General features: G+C 47.3%; 1 protein-coding gene across 7 annotated transcripts in view; it reads left to right on the forward strand.

Moving 5' to 3' along the window:
- Positions 1-19,027, forward strand: part of SYMPK (symplekin scaffold protein) — a 1,117,730-nt gene that overhangs the window by 867,249 nt on the left and 231,454 nt on the right. For all 7 annotated transcript variants that reach the window (XM_085625602.1, XM_085625603.1, XM_085625599.1 and 4 more), the window contains one exon: positions 5,008-5,108. In XM_085625602.1, the coding sequence (XP_085481728.1) occupies positions 5,008-5,108 (101 nt within the window). The remainder of the gene's footprint in view (positions 1-5,007; positions 5,109-19,027) is intronic.

Consider the following 19,027-nt stretch of genomic DNA (forward strand, 5'->3'; position numbering starts at 1 on the left):
ACTACTACAGCTCTCAGTGGTACCACATCAAAAACTGCACCTGTCCCCATGCCTCCTAACTCAGAACCATGGAGAAATCAGGCACCCGGACCCAGCTCAACTCAACCTTGCGATCTGACTCCTGAAATCGTAGAATTTGGGTACCTTAACCTTCCCCCTGATTGCATGAACATTATCAAGGAAGCCAGACGTCCTACCACTCGAGCATGCTATGCCGCAAAGTGGAAGAGATTTGTGGTTTACTACCGTAACAATACAATCAACCCTTTAGATGCATCCATACAGCACATCATATGCTATCTGCTCCATCTTCACAGGTGTAACCTGGCATATTCTTCCATACGCCTACACCTAGCAGCGATTGCTGCTTATCTACAAAACAGACAGCATTTATCACTGTTCAGAGTGCCCGCTATTAAAGCCTTTATGGAAGGTCTTAAACGAGTAAGTCCTCCCAGGGCACCACCTTCCCCTGTATGGAATCTAAATGTAGTTCTTACAAGGCTAATGGGTCCGCCCTTCGAACCAATGCATAAATGCGAGCTACAGTTCCTCACCTGGAAAACCGCTTTCCTCGTAGCTATCACTTCCCTTAGAAGGGTTGGTGAAATACAAGCGTTCACTATACAGGAACCTTTCTTACAAATACATCACAGCAAAGTGATACTTCGTACAAATCCAAAGTTTCTGCCCAAGGTCATTTCCCCCTTCCATCTCAATCAATCGGTGGAATTACCTGTCTTTTTCTCGCAACCTCAATCTGTTGCAGAAAGGGCCTTACACACACTTGATGTTAAGAGGGCTTTACTGTACTACATACAGAGGACACAACCTTTCAGGAAAACTAAACAATTGTGTGTTTCCTTCTCTCCACCACATAAAGGCAACCCCATCTCTAAATCAGGGATAGCTAGGTGGATTGTAAAGTGCATACAAATTTGCTATCAAAAGGCAAAAAGAACATTATCTGTTCCACCTAAAGCCCACTCTACTAGAAAGTTAGGGGCTTCTATGGCTTTTCTAGGGAACATACCCTTAGATGACATCTGCAAAGCAGCCACATGGTCAACACCGCACACCTTCACAAAACATTACTGTGTAGACGTGCATTCCAAGCAGCAAGCTAGTGTGGGCCAGGCTGTACTAAAGACACTTTTTCAAACCGCTGCAACGGATACCGGTGGTCGCCGCTAAGGTTGGGTACTGCTATATAATCTATGCTAAGTGTACAATCTGCAGCTCATATGCCTCGAACGGAATATGCTACTTACCAGTATGCATCTGTTCTTGGCATGTAGAGCTGCAGAGTTGTACACGCCCACCCGCCTCCCCGGCTACCTGTATCCGTTCCAGTCCATCTTATTTAGATACAACACACATGGGTTTCTCACTGTTACTACGCTCCATCATTTCCCTGTTGCCGAAAAACAATCTGAGGATGGAGCCGAAGCCCATGCGCAGTACGGACCGAAGGAGGAGTCACCGAACTCGTGACTTCCAAAGACTTTCCAAGAAGAAAAACAAACTGCAAACATCCGGGCCCAACACCAGATGGCGATCTATGGTAAGTGTACAACTCTGCAGCTCTACATGCCAAGAACAGATGCATACTGGTAAGTAGCATATTCCATGCCAGTGATCTTAAAATCCCTCCTGATCCCAGCCTCATCTCACCACCAGGTCCCACCAATGAAGAAAGTGCTTCCTTTGCAGTCTTCTTGTGGAGGGTGGCCAAAGTACTCTAACTCCATCTCCCCACCTTAGACGTCAAAATCAATGACCTGACCGAAGTACTCCAGCCGGGGCAAACCACTACTGAGCCCTTACTATGTTTAAATGAGGTAATCTCTGATACCCTCCTAGGGGCCTGGGTCAAAGCTTTCTCTGGCTCCTTTGTGAACCGATGAATTAAACCCCCTTGGTCTCACCGATGCCTTTCAGATGTTCACGAAAGTGATGACAGTGGTAGCAGCACATCTTTGGAGGTCAGAGTTCCCAGTCTTTCCCTACCTTGATGACCGGGTTTTGAAGGTGGGCTCACCCCATGCAGTTGTCAACCACCTCCAGGCTACAGCTGACCACCTGTTATCTTCAGGGTCACACTATCAGCGTCCTGAAAAGACCTCTGACTTCTTCTCATATGCTCCCCTTCCTAGGAACCATTCTGGACCCGGTTCGGTTTTGTGCCTTTCCCCCGGAAAGAGACTCCAGGGAGTCAGGCTATGATCTGGATCTTTCAGCCTCTGTCTGAGGTAGACTGAGACTGCTGGCACAGATGGCCTCCAGCATCCTGCTTGTCAAGAACGCCAGGTGGAATTTGTGGGTTTATGCATTGGAATGTGAAGTCTCAGTTGATCCAATAGCATTGGGACCTCTCTGACTACATCCTGATTTCAGAGGAGATTGCAAAAGATCTGCAGTGATGGTTATTGGACCGCAATTGAGTCGGCGTCATACCCTTCTCCCTACCCATTCCAGAGCTGACAGTGGGAACCGATGCATAACGTCTACCTCAAGTTCTGAACATCTGGATGGACTGGGCTCAAGTCATTCTATTGGCCCCTGATTGGGTACGAAGAATATGGTATCCAGAGCTCCAGGACATAAGCATCTGTCTTCCGATCAGACCCTCTGAGAGGAACTGCTGTTTCTGCAACAGCACCGGGTACTCAACCCAGGCCTTCGCAATCTCCCTCATGCTTGGAGATTTAGCAGTGACATCTGAACACCTTCAAACTTCTTCTTAGCAGCTAGGTGGCTCTCGATGAAGACAGTATACGCCGGTTATTGGAACAAATTTGTAGCTTTGTGCGGCACCGAGCAGATTGACCACCTCCAGGCAAAGTTATGATGGTTTTTTTTTCTCTTGCATGGCAAGGCTTTGCTCTGGGCCTAGCTAAAAAGTTACCTTTGGGCTCATTTGACCTTTTTTCCGGTTGCCAAGTGAGCCCTCATTGTTTAAATCACCTGTGATGCAATTTTGGAAGCACTGCAACATATCTTTCCTCCTTCTCCCTTCGTCGTGCCACAGTGCTACCTTAACTTGGTCCTCGCTTACTGATGTGTATTCCATTTGAGCCTATTCACAGCTGTCCTTTTCAACTTCCTATTCTCAAGACGGTGTTCCCTGTCACCTTATCATTGGTGCAGCATGCAAGTGAGCTTCAGGTTCTCTGTCTACCTGCTGTACACCACCACCTTCCTAGACAAACTGAGCATCCTTATTGCCGAAAGTTGTGATGCCTTTCCATGTCAGTCAGAATATCACTTTACCTGCGTTCATCTGCCTCACCTCTCTAAGGAGGAAGAGAGATTCCATCACTTGGACACCAAGAAAGCACTGCGCTTTTACATCAATCGTACCAGAGAACACTGGGTGGACGATAAGCTCTTTGTGGGGTTTGCTGAAGCAAAAAAAGGCAAAGCCGTGCAGAAAAAATCTCTCATGCTGGATTCTGTTCTGCATTAGGATCTGCCATGCATTGGCCACGAAGCACCCTCCGGAAAGGGTGCAAGCTTATGCCACCAGAGCCAAGGCTGTTACCACTGATTTGTCTTTCGCAGGTCCTGTCCTGAACATCTGTCTGACAGCTATGGGTTGTGTCACTCCATACATTCACAAAGCACTACTGCCTGGATAGCCAGGTTCACTGAGAGGGGCATTTTGCTTGCTCGCTCCTAAAGGCTTTTTGGTTTGAGTCCATCTCACAGACCCACCTCCAAATACGTACTGCTTTAGTATCAATTCAAAAGGTGAGGAATCTGCGGTTACAGGTCTCTATCAGAAGAATAAGTTACTTACCTTTGCTAACACTCATTCTGATAGAGACTCTGTCTAACTGCCGATTCCTCACCAAACCTCCCCGTTCTGTGAATTGGACTCTATCCTTTAATAATATTCCAAGTCCTTAAATCTGTACACTGTTCAAAGCCAATTTGCTGAGGGAGCTCCAACTTCGGGGCCTGCCGTCCTAGAAAGCAAATGGTGTCAGCGCGTGGGACTCTTTGGTCGAAGTCCATTACAAAGACCCTCCACCTTCGGAGGTACTGCTTTGGTGTCTGTTATGAAAATGAGGAATCTGCGGTTTGAGGTACCCATCAGAAGAACAGGTTACTTAGGTAATGCTGTTTCTGATGGATACTGTATCTAACCACAGATTACTCACTGCCCACCCAGTTCTATCGAGTGATTTTGAAAGGTCTCAAGCTAGAGATCTGCACTCTGGTAGTCTGATGGGATTTCATGCTCAGCTTCTCGGGGTGCAGACAGTGTTAAGAGAAAAACTGACATCAGCTCACAGGGATGGCACTTTTGTGGCTCTGTTCGTCACTTCCGAGCAGAACAAAGTCAATGTGGAGTTGCCTTGCACAACCTACCTGTGTGCAGGAGAACTGCTGTGTAAAAGTTTCCGGATCCAAGCTGGTGTCAAGGGATATTCTAAAGGAGATTAATATGCGGTTATATAAAGCATCCACCAGAAAGAAAGTTACCAAAGGGAATTAACTTGTTCATCAGCATTGATCAGGAACAGGAGTCTATAGGAAATACAACTGGTTTCTTCATTTTTAAGGCGTTGGAAAAAATGGAATATGCCTTCTCAGGGAAGGGGCAAAAGAACATCCATGAGGTGGTCTTTGTATACACTCAGCAAGTGAGGGACAAATGCATCTTAAACGCCAGCGTGCTTACCCCTGGCCAGGTTAAAAAGGCCCCCTCAGTATCAACTATGGAAAGCATTTAAAATAACACGCATCTATGCTCATCATAAAGCCAGGCTATAGTGAGGTCATTCAGATATTGTTTAGTACAAGTTATATCTACTGATGCCGCAAAGGAGTATAACTTTGTGTGCAAGAGTGGAGATATGGGAGGTGTTTGCTAATTATTTTCTTTAATGTTTCATTTTGTTTCTTGATGAGGGCTTTTGGGGTTGGAAGGGTAACAGTTTGCGTTCCTGAGTAATCCTCTTTGTTTAGTCAACGCTGTATTTTGTCCTAAACCTCCAGTACCCCCATCACCAGAGCTGGTGAAACGAGTACGGGATCTGTACCAGAAACGGCTGCCAGATGTCCGATTCCTGATTCCTGTGCTCAACGGACTTGAGAAGGTAATTAAGTACATACTTGTACCTTTGAAATACATTTATTTCGGTACACATGGGAGGAGAGGATTGAATTTAGTTTAAAATTTGGATATATTTAGGCTGGGTCTTTTCAGGTTGGAAGTTAATGAATTCTCACTGTATGTGTACGGGAGTTATATGTAGAAATGGGTAAACTTGATTTTTATTTAATGCCATTTTTCTCCTCAGTATGATCCAAGGAGAAGAGGGTTTTCCTTCTCTATGTATTCATGTGTTTTGCATCATGAACTGTTCTCTGTAGCTCATGAACCAAGTCTTATGATGAACAATTTAAGGTGTACACTGTAGACCTCACACATTCATTGTAAAGGAGGGCATGACCCCCTTCTGGGATCATGACCCTTCACTGGAGGGGCTTAATTAACCCTGCTGCAGTGCAAGGTCCTTGCACATATTTCGAAAGTGCACTCCCTAAGTTGGCAAGATTCTGCTGAGAACGGACGCCCGCATTCTGGGGAAGACTGCTTTGAGCAGCATGTGGCACTCTGCCAGGTTGAGTGCTAGGACAGTTATAGCAAAGCTGCTGTCACTGTGTCTCTCCCTTCTCTTTCAACTTGTCACACATACATGTACAAAGTTAGAAATACACACACCGTCTGATGGATACTTAGCTACCATACATACCTAGGGGGGCCAGACTGTATCTAGAAAATATTCACAGTTTTCCTTCAACAGTGGGGGGATGCGGGATCCATCTAGGAACCGGAAATGGTGAGCCATATAGCGCTCGCCTCGACCCATCAATGTTGGTTACCTTTTTTCTGTTCCTTTGTGGTGTGGATCTGGAGCTCTCTCTCTTGCCATTCTGTCAGTTTTTCCTCTATTTTTCAAACTTAGTAGAGAAAACGTCCCCTCCCAGGAAGTCTGGTTTTAAGCCCTGTCATGACTCTGGAGGGCATATGTATATTACAGACCTTCGTGAGATGGGTCTTTGATGCTTGAATGCCCAGACATGATGCCAGGTCATGTCACCTGTGTCAAAGTATAAATCCCAAGGCCATCACTAAGTGCGAGGCCAAGTGGTTTATGGCCTGTGATGAGCATTGGTTCTGTCTCGATGCCATTCACGCTCTGCTCTCATTTGAGGTGACCCCATGTTCAACACGCTTCAGAGAGAAGGGCAGGCGTCACAGAAATAAGAGACATGGTGACTCTTCCCCGAGAGGCTGCAAAAGTAAGTCTCTTCAGCGCTGCCTGCTTCTATTAGGGTCATCTTTGGGACCAGACACGGTGAAGATACCTCCAGATGAAATGGCCCTACTAGTAGCGCTGCCAGCTATGGCACCGGTGACTTTTCAGGCGCCCTACCTCTCACGCAAGTCTATTCTGAATTCCCGGCGCCAGCAGGTATAAATACCCAGAGAAATGGACTCTTCGATTCTCCTCATTTGACCTGCAGGGTACAGGTTTACAGGCTTCTCAAGTGATGTCCAATTGTTACTGGTAAACCTGGCATGGCTATTAAATTTAAAGCTGATGCTGCCCTGGAGCGGTTTAAACTAAGTACGGTTACCACCTGATCTTGGGGCCTGCAGTCCCCAGCAAAGGACTATTGACAATTCATTTAGAGAGGTTTTTCATTTAATTTTTTCCAGCCTGTGTAGCCCCTGCAATAGCAGAGCCAACTCTTCGGGGTGTGTAGGAACAAAGAAAGCAGAGGCTGTCAGGCTTAGCAGTCCTTCTCCTCCTTCCCCAGCACCACTAGGAAAGCCTCTTTAGTTAGTCCTTGCAGAAGCATGTTTTAGCTGCCTGGAAAGCCATCACATCAGACATATGGGTTTTTCCAATTGTAGAAAGATGACATGCCCTACTTTTCCAGCAGTCCCCCACCCCCCAATCTCTTTTACTTTCTCTTCAATCAAAATACCATCTCAGGGTGCTGTAGCAGGAGGTAGCATTCCTGCCGCAAAAAGAAATGAAGGCGTTGGTGCAAGAGCTAAAGATGAGACAAGGGTGCTACTCTTGTTAACTTGTGGTTCAGAGAAGGACAGCAGTCTTTGTACCCGATCCTAGACCTTGGTTTCCTGAACCATTTTTTCTGCAAGAAAATAAAGATGCGGTTCCTGGCTCGGGTACTTCTGGCCATGGTAGTAGAAGTCTGGCTAGTGTCCCTCAACCTGAATGATGTATATTTTTTATATACCAATCCTGTGGTTGTACAAGAGGTGCTTGCATTTTGTGGTAATGTCTACCGACTACCAGTCTTCTCATTCGTACTGATATTAACACCTCGAGTCTTCATTAAGGTGATAGTAGTAGTCGTGGCCCATCTCAGGAGTGCTGACAATTCAGCATATCTGTACCTGGAGGACTAGCGGCTCAAATTCGGTTCACCACAATGGTTTTGCTTTTCTTGCCAGCAACAGCATCTCTGCAGTTCCTTAAGGTTTCCAATCAATGCACCACCTAAGTCTCACCTACAGCCCTCAGAGCTCTTCCTGTACATAGGGCCTGTACTGAACACAACATCGCAGCCTGCTTTCAGTCCTCTCCAGAGTGTCTGAGACATTTGGGGTATGATTCCAAGGTTTCGGTGAGGAGCTTGAATTCCAATCTGATGGTTCTCCAAGGTCTGCTGATTTTCTGCATCCCTATGTACACAGTCTGGCATATGAGGACTCTCCAGTGGTGCCTCTGCAGGGTTACAGCAGGGGGCGAGATGTAGTGGATACCATAATGATCTCCTGGGACACAGCAGCAAACCTAACTTGGTAGTCCTTGGAACAGCACCTGTCACATGGAATGTACTCCTGGTCTTCAATAGCCATGGCTGCTGTGGTGTCCTGCTCTCTCTTCACTGTTGTTGGGGTGATCATTTTGAGGAGCTGGAGATAAGAGACGTAGGTACTTCGTATCAGCCTTGTGGAACTGAGGGAAATCTGGTTGGTGCTCAAGGCCTTCTTTTCTTCTCTTTGCAAATGGTCTGTCCAGACATTTATGGACAATGTGACTGTGATGTTCTATGTCAGCAAACAGGGAGGATTGGGTCTTGCTGTCTCTGTCTTCAAACAATGAGTTCGAGGCATATGAGCTGCAGATTATACACTGTGCATAGCTCGCCATCTGGTGTTGGGCCTGGATGTTTGCAGTTTGTTTTTCCTCTTGGAAAGTCTTTTGAAGTCACGAGTTCGGTGGCTCCTCCTCTGGTTCGTATTGCGCATGGGCTTCGGCTCCATCCTGAGAATGTTTTTTACCGCCATCGGGCTCGGATGTAATACTAAGCGCTCCGGTTCCGAACTTACCAGTTCAACGATCGACGCAAAAATCCTCGCTCATCAAGCTTCTTCAGATAATAAATCATCTTACTCATCTTCTCTTCGGCACTTCTTTGATTCGGTCGTCGACGGCGGCCTTCGGGCCTATTCCGGCTCCGGTCTCGACTGATGGAAAGAACTCCCTTCAAGAAGTGCCCTCGATGTGGGTCCAAGTTTCCCCACACCGATCTTCATGAGGTGTGCAACCTCTTCCTCTCCCCAGAACACGAGGCCCGAGACTGTCCCGCCTGCAAGTCTTTTCGCTCAAAAAAGACCATTCGAGATCGACGGGCTAGACGCAACATGGCGCACTCCTCGACCTCCGCTCCAGTCGACATCTTCGGGGACGACGTCGAAGCTCCAGGACAGCAGGACGTCGAACAGGAGGACGACAACCTCGTCAGCGCTTCCGAGGCCAACGACTCAGATGTGGAGGACATCACCCCTGCGCAGCTGGTCGTGAGTACAATACCCCCTCCCACGCCGATACCAAAAAAGGCTTCGGTCACACCTTCGCCTCCGGGCCTAGGCAAGACCCAGGACACTGCTTCTCACACCCCACCTTCGGGCCCGGTAAAGAAGCCTATTAAGCCTTCCGGCAGCTCGGGCTCAAGCCAGCCGACCACCGGTGCTGAGAAACACCCTTCGGCACCGAAGAAAAAATCGGCCTCCACCTCCACACCGAACCCGGCACCGAAGTCTTCGGTGTCGAAACCTGCTCCTCCGGCGCCGACCAAACCTCACAAGGCCCTCGGCACCGACACTCCCGTGCCGAGGCCTTCTTCGGCACCGACCAAAAAATCGGAGGTTCCAAGGAAGCACGGCTTCGATAAGCCTAAAAAGCCGTCGGCCCTGAAACCTTCGGCGCCGACCGAACAACCAGTGTCGCAGGAACTTTTCACACCGGATCCTCTGCAAAAAACACTCACCAAGGATCCAAAAACTGGACACTTGACATTGTCTTCAAAAAAGAGACACTTGGACAAACCAGCTCCACCTCCACCTCCACCTCCACCTCCAAAGAGAAAGGACATTGCTACCTCTCCTTTCAGGGTGCCTTCCCCACCTCCTCCACCCTCTCCACCTCCACCCCCTCCACCTCATCGTTCCCCCACCTTGTCTCCTGTCCCAGACGATTTGGGGGACCAGCAGATGGGCCACAAGATCCCACCCCTACTGGATCTCCAGACCCATGGGATAACAATCCGGACATCCCAGATGTCCCACAGGATGACCTCTATCCATCTAGGCCATCCCCTCCTGAAGATTCCTTGGGTTTTCACCACTTGTTACAACGGGCGGCACACTACCACGGGGTGGAGTTACACACAGACCCAGTGGAGGAAGATTTTCTCCTAGACACCTTTGACGTTACACATAGGTCCACTGCCATTCTACCTATGTTAAAGGGCGTAATTAAATGTGCCCCTGAGGTTTTTAAAGACCCAGTCAGGGCCAGGCACCTAAACCCTCGGATAGAGAAAAACTACAAAGCCGCACCCACAGACCCTTCTTACATTAAAGGCCCTGCACCATTAGACTCCCTAGTGGTGTCTACAGCTAGGAAGCGCTCAAATTCTCAGGCGAGGCGCCCCCACCTGACAAAGAATCCAAGCTCCTATATGCGTCAGGGAAGCGCACTGCGTCACAAGCGGCCAATATCTGGCGTATTGCCAATACGCAGGCATTGTTGGCCCGTTACGACAGGGCGCATTATGATGAGCTAGAGACCATCATGCATCATCTCCCTGAAAAGTACAAGACTAGGGCTAATGAACTGATTCAAGAGGGGAAAACAATAACCAACACCTCGATAAGATGTGCCCTAGATGCAGCAGATACAGCCTCCAGGGCCATAAACACCAGTGTCCTTCTCCGTCGCCATGCCTGGCTCAGAGTTTCAGGGTTTAAACCGGAGGTACAAGCCTCTATATTAAACCACCCATTCGACCAAGATCATCTATTTGGCCCCAAAGTAGACGAAGCCCTCGAAAAAAGATACAGACACGGCGAAATCCATGGGAGCCCTGCAGTCACATACTCCCAGGCGCTCCTTTCGCCACTCTTCCTTTCGGGGCACGGGCAGAGGCTACTCCTCGGATAGTGCATCCACGTCCTACAAATCCCCTCCTCAATCTACCTTCACAAAGGGTTATCTAAGAGGCGGATACAGAGGCAATAATAATAAGGGCAGAGGCAAGACAAATACCGCCCGCTATGCCACACCTCCTGCCCAATGACTTTCCCCCGCTCCCTCCAGACCATTCCACTCCGGTCGGGGGCAGACTACAACATTTCCTTCATGTCTGGGAGACAATCACCTCAGACAGATGGGTGACACAAATTATTCAGTCAGGGTATTGCCTAGAATTAACATCTACCCTCCCAAACATTCCACCCAGGCACCGCCCTATGTCTCAAGAACATACTGCGCTACTAACACAAGAGGTGATCTCCCTCCTGCAAAAAGGAGCAATAGAGCAGGTCCCCATAAATCAACAAAATGTAGGGGTCTACTCCCTGTACTTTCTGATTCCAAAGACAGACGAGACTCTACGACCTATCCTAGATCTCAGACCTCTAAACACCTACATACATTCAGACCATTTTCACATGGTAACCCTTCAACAGGTCCTTCCACTCCTCTCCAAGAACGACTTTCTCACCACTCTGGATTTGAAAGACGCATACTTTCACATCTCAGTACACCAGTCTCACAGAAAGTACCTAAGATTTGTGGTGGACGGACAACACTACCAGTTCAAGGTGCTCCCGTTCGGGGTAACAGCACCAAGGGTTTTCACCAAGTGCCTAGCAGTAGTGGCTGCACACCTCAGAAGACAGCACGTTCACGTTTTCCCATATCTGGACGATTGGCTGATAAAAGCTACGTCCTACCAACAATGTTTGCAACATACCGCCGCTACAGTCCAACTACTTCACCAGCTAGGTTTCACGGTGAACCATCAAAAATCCCACCTGGTACCATCACACACAAAACAATATCTCGGAGCCACCATAGACACCTCAAAAGCCATAGCCTATCCCAATCCTGCCAGGATTGCAAAAATACAGGCTCTTCGTAAAAAATTCCTATGTCAACACTCTTTCCCAGCAAGAGTGTTTATGCAGCTCATAGGGATGATGGCCTCTTGCATCTTTATAGTGCCCCATGCAAGACTCCAAATGCGTTCACTCCAAGAGTGCTTAGCGCGCCAGTGGAACCAGGCCCAGGGACAACTGACAGATCTGGTGTTGGTAGACCGTCGCACCCATCGCTCTCTGCAGTGGTGGAACACCACAAACCTTTCCAGAGGTCGACCGTTCCTGGACCCGGTCCCACAGATAATTCTAACAGCAGATGCATCGCTCTCCGGCTGGGGAGCTCATCTGTTGCATCTCACAGCACAAGGCACATGGACGCCGCAACAGAAGTTACTCCACATCAACCATCTGGAGTTACTGGCGATCTTCCTTGCCCTAAAATCCTTCCAGACTCAGGTTTCAGGCAAGGCAGTCCTCATTCGCACAGACAACATGACTGCCATGTACTACATTCAAAAACAGGGGGGCACACACTCTCCACAGCTCTCTCAGTTAGCACAGAGCATATGGAGATGGGCAATTCCACAAAAGATTTTTCTCCTAGCCCAGCACTTCCCAGGAGTCCAAAACACCATGGCAGATCTGCTCAGCAGGCAGACACAGCAGATCCACGAGTGGGAACTTCACCCACAAGTTCTTCACCCGTTCTTTCAGGAGTGGGGGCATCCACACATAGACCTATTCGCCACCCACGAAAACAAAAAATGCCCAAGCTTCGCCGCCAGATATCCACACCCATTGTCCAAAGGCAATGCGATATGGATGAACTGGTCAAACAAATTTGCATACGCTTTTCCACCTCTCCCACTAATTCCATTAGTGGTGCGAAAGCTACAACAGCATTTCCTAACTCTGATCCTTGTAGCTCCAACATGGGCCAGACAACCGTGGTACACCACACTGCTGGAACTCTCGGTAGTACCACACCAAAAGCTGCACCTCTCACCATGCCTCCTAACCCAGAACCATGGAGAGATCAGACACCCGGACCCAGCTCAGCTCAACCTTGCGATCTGGCTCCTGAGGTCCTAGAATTCGGATACCTTAACCTTCCCCCTGATTGCATGAACATTATCAGGGAAGCTAGACGCCCTACTACTAGAGCGTGCTATGCAGCAAAGTGGAAAAGATTTGTTTTTTACTGCCACAACAACACAATCAATCCTTTAAATGCATCCATACAGCACATTATATGTTATTTACCCCATTTACAAAGGTGTAACCTAGCATATACTTCCATTCGGTTACACCTCGCTGCAATTGCTGCTTATTTACAGAACAGGCAGCACCTCTCACTTTTCAAAGTGCCTGCCATCAAAGCCTTTATGGAAGGCCTCAAAAGAGTAATTCCACCCAGAGTACCACCCTCTCCTGTCTGGAACTTGAATATAGTCCTCACACGGTTAATGGGACCCCCTTTCGAACCATTACATAAATGCGAGCTGCAATTTCTTACATGGAAAACAGCTTTTCTAGTGGCCATCACTTCCCTCAGAAGGGTTAGTGAAATACAAGCACTCACTATACAGGAACCTTTTCTCCAGATGCATCAGAACAAGGTTGTACTCCGCACCAACCCCAAATTTCTACCCAAAGTAATTTCTCCATTCCATCTAAACCAGTCGGTAGAATTACCAGTCTTTTTCTCGCAACCCCAAACAGTTGCGGAAAGGGCCTTACACACACTGGATATTAAAAGGGCTTTACTTTACTACATCCAAAGGACACAACCTTTCAGGAAAACCAAACAGCTATTTGTCCCCTTCTCCCCACTACACAAAGGCAACCCTATTTCTAAATCAGGGATAGCTAGGTGGATTGTAAAATGCATACAGATTTGCTGCCACAAAGCAAAACGAACGCTATCTGTTCCCCCTAAAGCCCACTCTACAAGGAAGATAGGGGCTTCTATGGCTTTCCTAGGGAACATACCACTAGATGACGTCTGCAAAGCAGCGACATGGTCAACACCGCACACCTTCACAAAACATTACTGTGTAGATGTGCAAACCAAGCAACAAGCTAGTGTGGGCCAGGCTGTACTAAAAACACTGTTTCAAACAACTGCAGCGGATGCCGGTGGTCGCCGCTAGGGTTGGGTACTGCTATATAATCTATGCACAGTGTATAATCTGCAGCTCATATGCCTCGAACGGAATATGCTACTTACCAGTATGCATCTGTTCTTGGCATGTAGAGCTGCAGATCTATACACGCCTCCCCGGCTATCCGTTCCAGTCTTATCTTATTTAGATACAATACACATGGGTTTCTTTACTGTTACTACTACGCTCCATCTTTCCCTGCTGGCGAAAAACAATCTGAGGATGGAGTCGAAGCCCATGCGCAATACGAACCAGAGGAGGAGTCACCGAACTCGTGACTTCCAAAGACTTTCCAAGAGGAAAAACAAACTGCAAACATCCGGGCCCAACACCAGATGGCGAGCTATGCACAGTGTATAGATCTGCAGCTCTACATGCCAAGAACAGATGCATACTGGTAAGTAGCATATTCCTTCCCACACATAGAAATTCTCTACTGAGCAATCAGTCCAACTTTATCTTGGACCACCCCGCTTTTGCCCCCATTTCAGAGGTTGGAAACATGAACCCATCCTCTTGTGTAAGGTACCAGAGATGGTTATCAAGACAGCAGATCTTGGTTGCAAGTGAATGTTCTCAGCTAGAATATGGAGCTTGGTGTGCAGACCCTTCCACAGTATCTTTTGTGTGACAGTTCTCTTAACATTTGTCTATATATAAAAATGTTTTGGTATAAGGCACGGAAATCATGCTTCAGATTCATAAAGACGTTTCTTCTAGTGGTCATTTCCAAGGTGGGTATGCAGCACCCCGTTAATCCCATGGTTCTCTTTTATATCATAAACAAGGAATATTCCCATTCCTCTCCACTTTGTTTGCATTCTGTGGGATTTTGTGAATATACTCTTTGCAAAAAGACAATACCTGCATTTTCACACACTTGAGGAGGGGCAGTCTGATATTCACCCACAGTTACCACACAAATGGGAACTTAGCCATGAACCAGGCATAGTAGCATTAACACAAACAAAGCTGCATTCATGACCACCGTTACCAGATTGATTACCTTTTGTATTTCAACGCACATTCCACCAGTCAGCATGATTTGAGTTTCATTTTCTATGTATCTGCTTGTCAGAGTGCTCTGAAGGTCCGCTAACAGGGTACCCCAAGTGTGTTCTGCAAGCACTATCCTCTTGATGCTTCTGGGAAGGAAATGCACAATTTGGCAAAAGGTCATAAGAACCTGGTTTGCTTAGATCATGCTTGTCTAATTTTGGTTCCGGAGGCCGATATGTGGTGGTCTGATGTTTTTTGACAAGGCCCTTACAGACTGAAACCGGTTGGGACAATTCTCACTTGCATGTGTGATTTTTGCTCTGTGGGTGAATGTGGTCAGGAGGATTGGCTTTAAAATAGGACTTACCTGAGTAAGGGTAAAGAGGGACAGGAGAGGCGCATGCTTGATGTGCACCACTGAGAGGCGAAATGGCATGGTTTCAATCCAGCCCAAGACTGCCAAGCCAAACCCATTCAGTGTGCTTTTCTTACATATTATATGGGGGGGGGGGGGGGGGGGGGGTCTTGTTGATTTAAAAAAAAAAAAAAAAGTTCACATTATTTACCAGTTTCTCAGTAAAGACAAGCAAAAGAATGAGATTTTACACATTAATGAACAATTTACAACATATATTTGTTACCATGCGCACAAAGTTGGGATTTCTTAAGAACTGCACATAAAAAAAATATATATATATTTGTGGTTATAAGCTTGCATGCATGAGAAGCAGAGTTTGAAATAAGGTGGAAGCAAAAGAGGGAGAGAGGGGGGATGTAGAGTGAGGGTGAGCGAGACAACAGAGTGAGGTAGAGGTGGAGGCAGAGAAGACTGAGAAAGCCAAATAAGGAGACGGGAATGTATAAAAAGGGAGTTGGAGATAGTTGGAGGAAGGTGCGGAAGTTTATGAGATGGAGGTCAAATGAAAATAGAGAAAAAAGTGATTGGGATGCGGAAATTAGAGGGAGTAAATGAACGGTGAACATACGGAGAAAGAAGATTTGGGGTGGAAGAGAGATGGGTAGCTGGATAGAAAGTGGTGGGACAGAGGACTTAAGAGAGGGAAAGACGCAGAAATGTTCTTGTAGGTACATATCTCTGTGCGTTTGTAGTTAAAGTTTGTAATTTCAGGTCCGAAGCATGTTTTTGTATGTGCACATGCACTGCATACTCCTGCCATCTAGTGTTGGGCTGGAACGTTTGGCAGTTGTTTTTTCTTTAAATAAGCCTTTTTGATTCAGGAGGTATAAAGTGAATCCTCAAAATATAAAATAATGCATAACTTCTAGAGCAGCATTCACATTAGATAGCTTGAATATCACTGTCTTATGACAAATTCCTTTGTAGTATGATGAGAACTCTCTCTCACTCTTAGGTGGCATGCTTAATCGTAGGGTTCTTCCTCACAACACCGTCCGAAGTTTAAGGTGTGAACTGCAACTCCCTGTGGGAAAATAAATCTTTGCCACTCGTAAACCTAAGCAACCCAGGACCAGTTTCACCCTTGTTAGTGCTCCTTAGTCGGATACTGCCTGGTTCCGGTGGCACAGTGTGCACAGGACCCATCTCTGGGCCCACCCATTCCCACTTAGGGAGTCACATTGAAGTATACAAAAAGTGATGGAAGGAATGCTTGAACGAATCCCATCAACTGGTAATTATTTGGCCTGCCTCCAAGTCCATCATTATTTTGCACACTGTGCCACCTCAGTTTGGACCCAGCCATATGCAAATCAATCTTGATCCTGCTCCAATGGGAACAGCCCACTCCGAACTGCCATGCCAGGACTTTCCTGTACCAGAACACAAGCATCCCAAGACCTGTTTTGCCCTTATTATGGCTTATCAGTCAGGCATAGTTTGGTTCCTGTGGCACAGTGTGCTCAGGACTTTCTTCTCGGGCTTACCCGTCCTACTTAGCAGACCTATCAGCTTTTTGCAATTCTGCGATTTTCAAATTTAGTGCGATATTGGGAGTGTCCGTGATGCCCATGATATTTAACGAGCCCACCGCAAAAAAACAACTAACTAAAATTTGTTCCAGTGGGGTATGTGTTTTTTAACCTGTCGCCACTTCTACAGAGTAACAATTCTAAAGAACAAGTTAGGAATAAAAAACACCACACAAGGAGATAATTCTCCCCTCCTCTTGTCTGATTTGATAAGCAGGGTTTGTCACTGTGCTGTCAAGAAAGGCGGCCAGGTGCTCCCTACCTCTCACATCTCCATCCTTTGTGAGTTGCTTTGGTGGTATGGGGAGAGCAGAATGTCAGGCATAAGCATTTTATTGAAATCTGTGCCACATCTCTGACTTGGGACAAACCGCACTTGCAGATAAACATCCATCCGTGTTCTTTATTAAAAAAAAAAAAGGGCTTTAAACTTGTCTGTGACTTGCAAATAGGTAAATGTCATGAAAAATGGATATAGTCTGTTAAGTCACAGTGCTATTTGCTGCAGGAGACCAAGACGAGACCGTACAGCTAAACCCAGCCTGCTTTGTAGAGCTCAGAATGAACTACACCCTTGACCTTCTAACATAAACTTTGAAAGGAAGATAGGAAAATACTAAGGCAGACTTTTTGTTTTCTCTGCCTCTATATGAAGGAAATGTTTAAGTCCCACTGTTGATGCTGTCTGTCTGAGGTAGCAGTGGCGGCTAGGTATAGATAAGCCAAAGAAAGCAAGAGATGCGCTACATTTTCATAATTGGTTGTAATTTCAGCAAAATTACGTGTAATGCTCATCCATTATTTAGTGTAATATTTTAGCGTGAAATGCACTCTTTTGTCAATTTCTGATGCGAGAACGAATTTCTTGCAGATACCCGAATCTTGCTCAGCTCGAGATTGTCAAGCCCAAAATGATCCGAACTTTAATGTGGATTATGCCTGCACCTTATACGATAAGAAACACAAAGCAGTGATCTTTTTGATGTAAACTGGACGAGAGCTAGAAATACCCATCTAATGGCTGAATCACGCAATGTGAAACTAGAAAATCGGTGCTCAGTCCTGGCTTCCCTGCTTGACCAAACTGTATGATCCTGGGCAAATATTTTAACCAGCGCCTCCTTCTACATTATCGCATATGAAGACACCTTCAAATATGTGAGTTTAGGATATGGGTGTACAAAAGCCTCTTGTGTTTGATTTAATAGGCTGTAATATTGCATCATCTATCATAATAAACTAGTCCACGTGTAGATTACAAATGACAGATAATTTGCCTCTTAGTTTGCGAGTGGCATTGTCGTCAAGGCAGCGAATAAACGTTTCCAAGTTTGTTTGAAAGCTATTACTTTTAATAAACACCTTTCAATGCATAGATATAATGTAATGTGTCTGAAAGAAACACGTTAGTTATAAATTCCTTACCTTAGAATTACCCCAGGCGTCAGACTGGATCCGGAAAGCTTTTGCGTCAGCAGTACCTCTGCACGTCGGAAGGTGGCGTTGGTCTGCCCGTGTCGCCGGTATGATGTCACGGTATTGAACTTAGAAGCCGGCCTCGCGCGCTGACAATAGTTCATTCTTTTTCCGCGCCAGCCACCGCAGATCCGGAGAGAGCGGTACCTCCAGTCACTTTTTGACTGATTTTTTTTCTCGACTTTTGTCGACTTCTTTTTTTAGGTCCATCGACTCCTGGTGCACGAGGGATGCCCGGCTTCAAGGCATGCAGTTCCTGTAACTGACTGATGTCGGTGACGGATCCGCACCGCGTGTGCCTCTTTTGCCTGGAGCGCGACCACGACCTCAAGTCATGCTCCGGCTGCTGGTCGATGGCGCCGAAGGCTTTGCGGGAGCGGTCCGTACCCGCCGGCGCACTTACGGGTCCTGCTGACTCGGTTGGGGGGCCTAGGCCTTCTCCGCCGACGGCTCCGGCGCCACAGGCCCCCCCTTGGATCCAGGCCTGGATCCGATCGGTGCCGGTTGACCTGATTACACCTCCTCTGGCACCATTACCGCATCCGACACCGGTCGACCCTCCGGCCGGCTTCTACCCCGGCCTCTATCCCAACGTGGACACTGAGCCAGACCGGTGTCGCCCGATGCCGGATGCGGTGCCAAGAGGGGTTTCTGTGCCCCTGTCCACTCCTGGGGTCCCTTTTCGGCCAGATTGGCACCCAGAGGATGAGGAGGAGGACTGGGAGAGGTCAGGAGACCCTTTAACTGATCAAATGGAATCTGATCAGGACTGGAGAGAGGGAACTGGGGGATGCCAGTGGTCTGGACACCTCCCCTGACCTTGGCATGTGATCTCCTCCTACCGTGGCTACGAAGGAGGGAGCTTCATACGCAGTGGTGTTACGTAGGGCAGCCGAGGCTCTCAACCTCGAACTCCCTACAATGGCAGACTAACCTCCTGACAGAGGTGCTTCAGCCAGCGACGAGCTCTTCAGATTCTCTGCTTCCATTCAAC

This window comes from Triturus cristatus, chromosome 9 (genome assembly GCF_964204655.1).
Source record: "Triturus cristatus chromosome 9, aTriCri1.1, whole genome shotgun sequence".
Classification (NCBI taxonomy): Eukaryota; Metazoa; Chordata; class Amphibia; order Caudata; family Salamandridae; genus Triturus; species Triturus cristatus.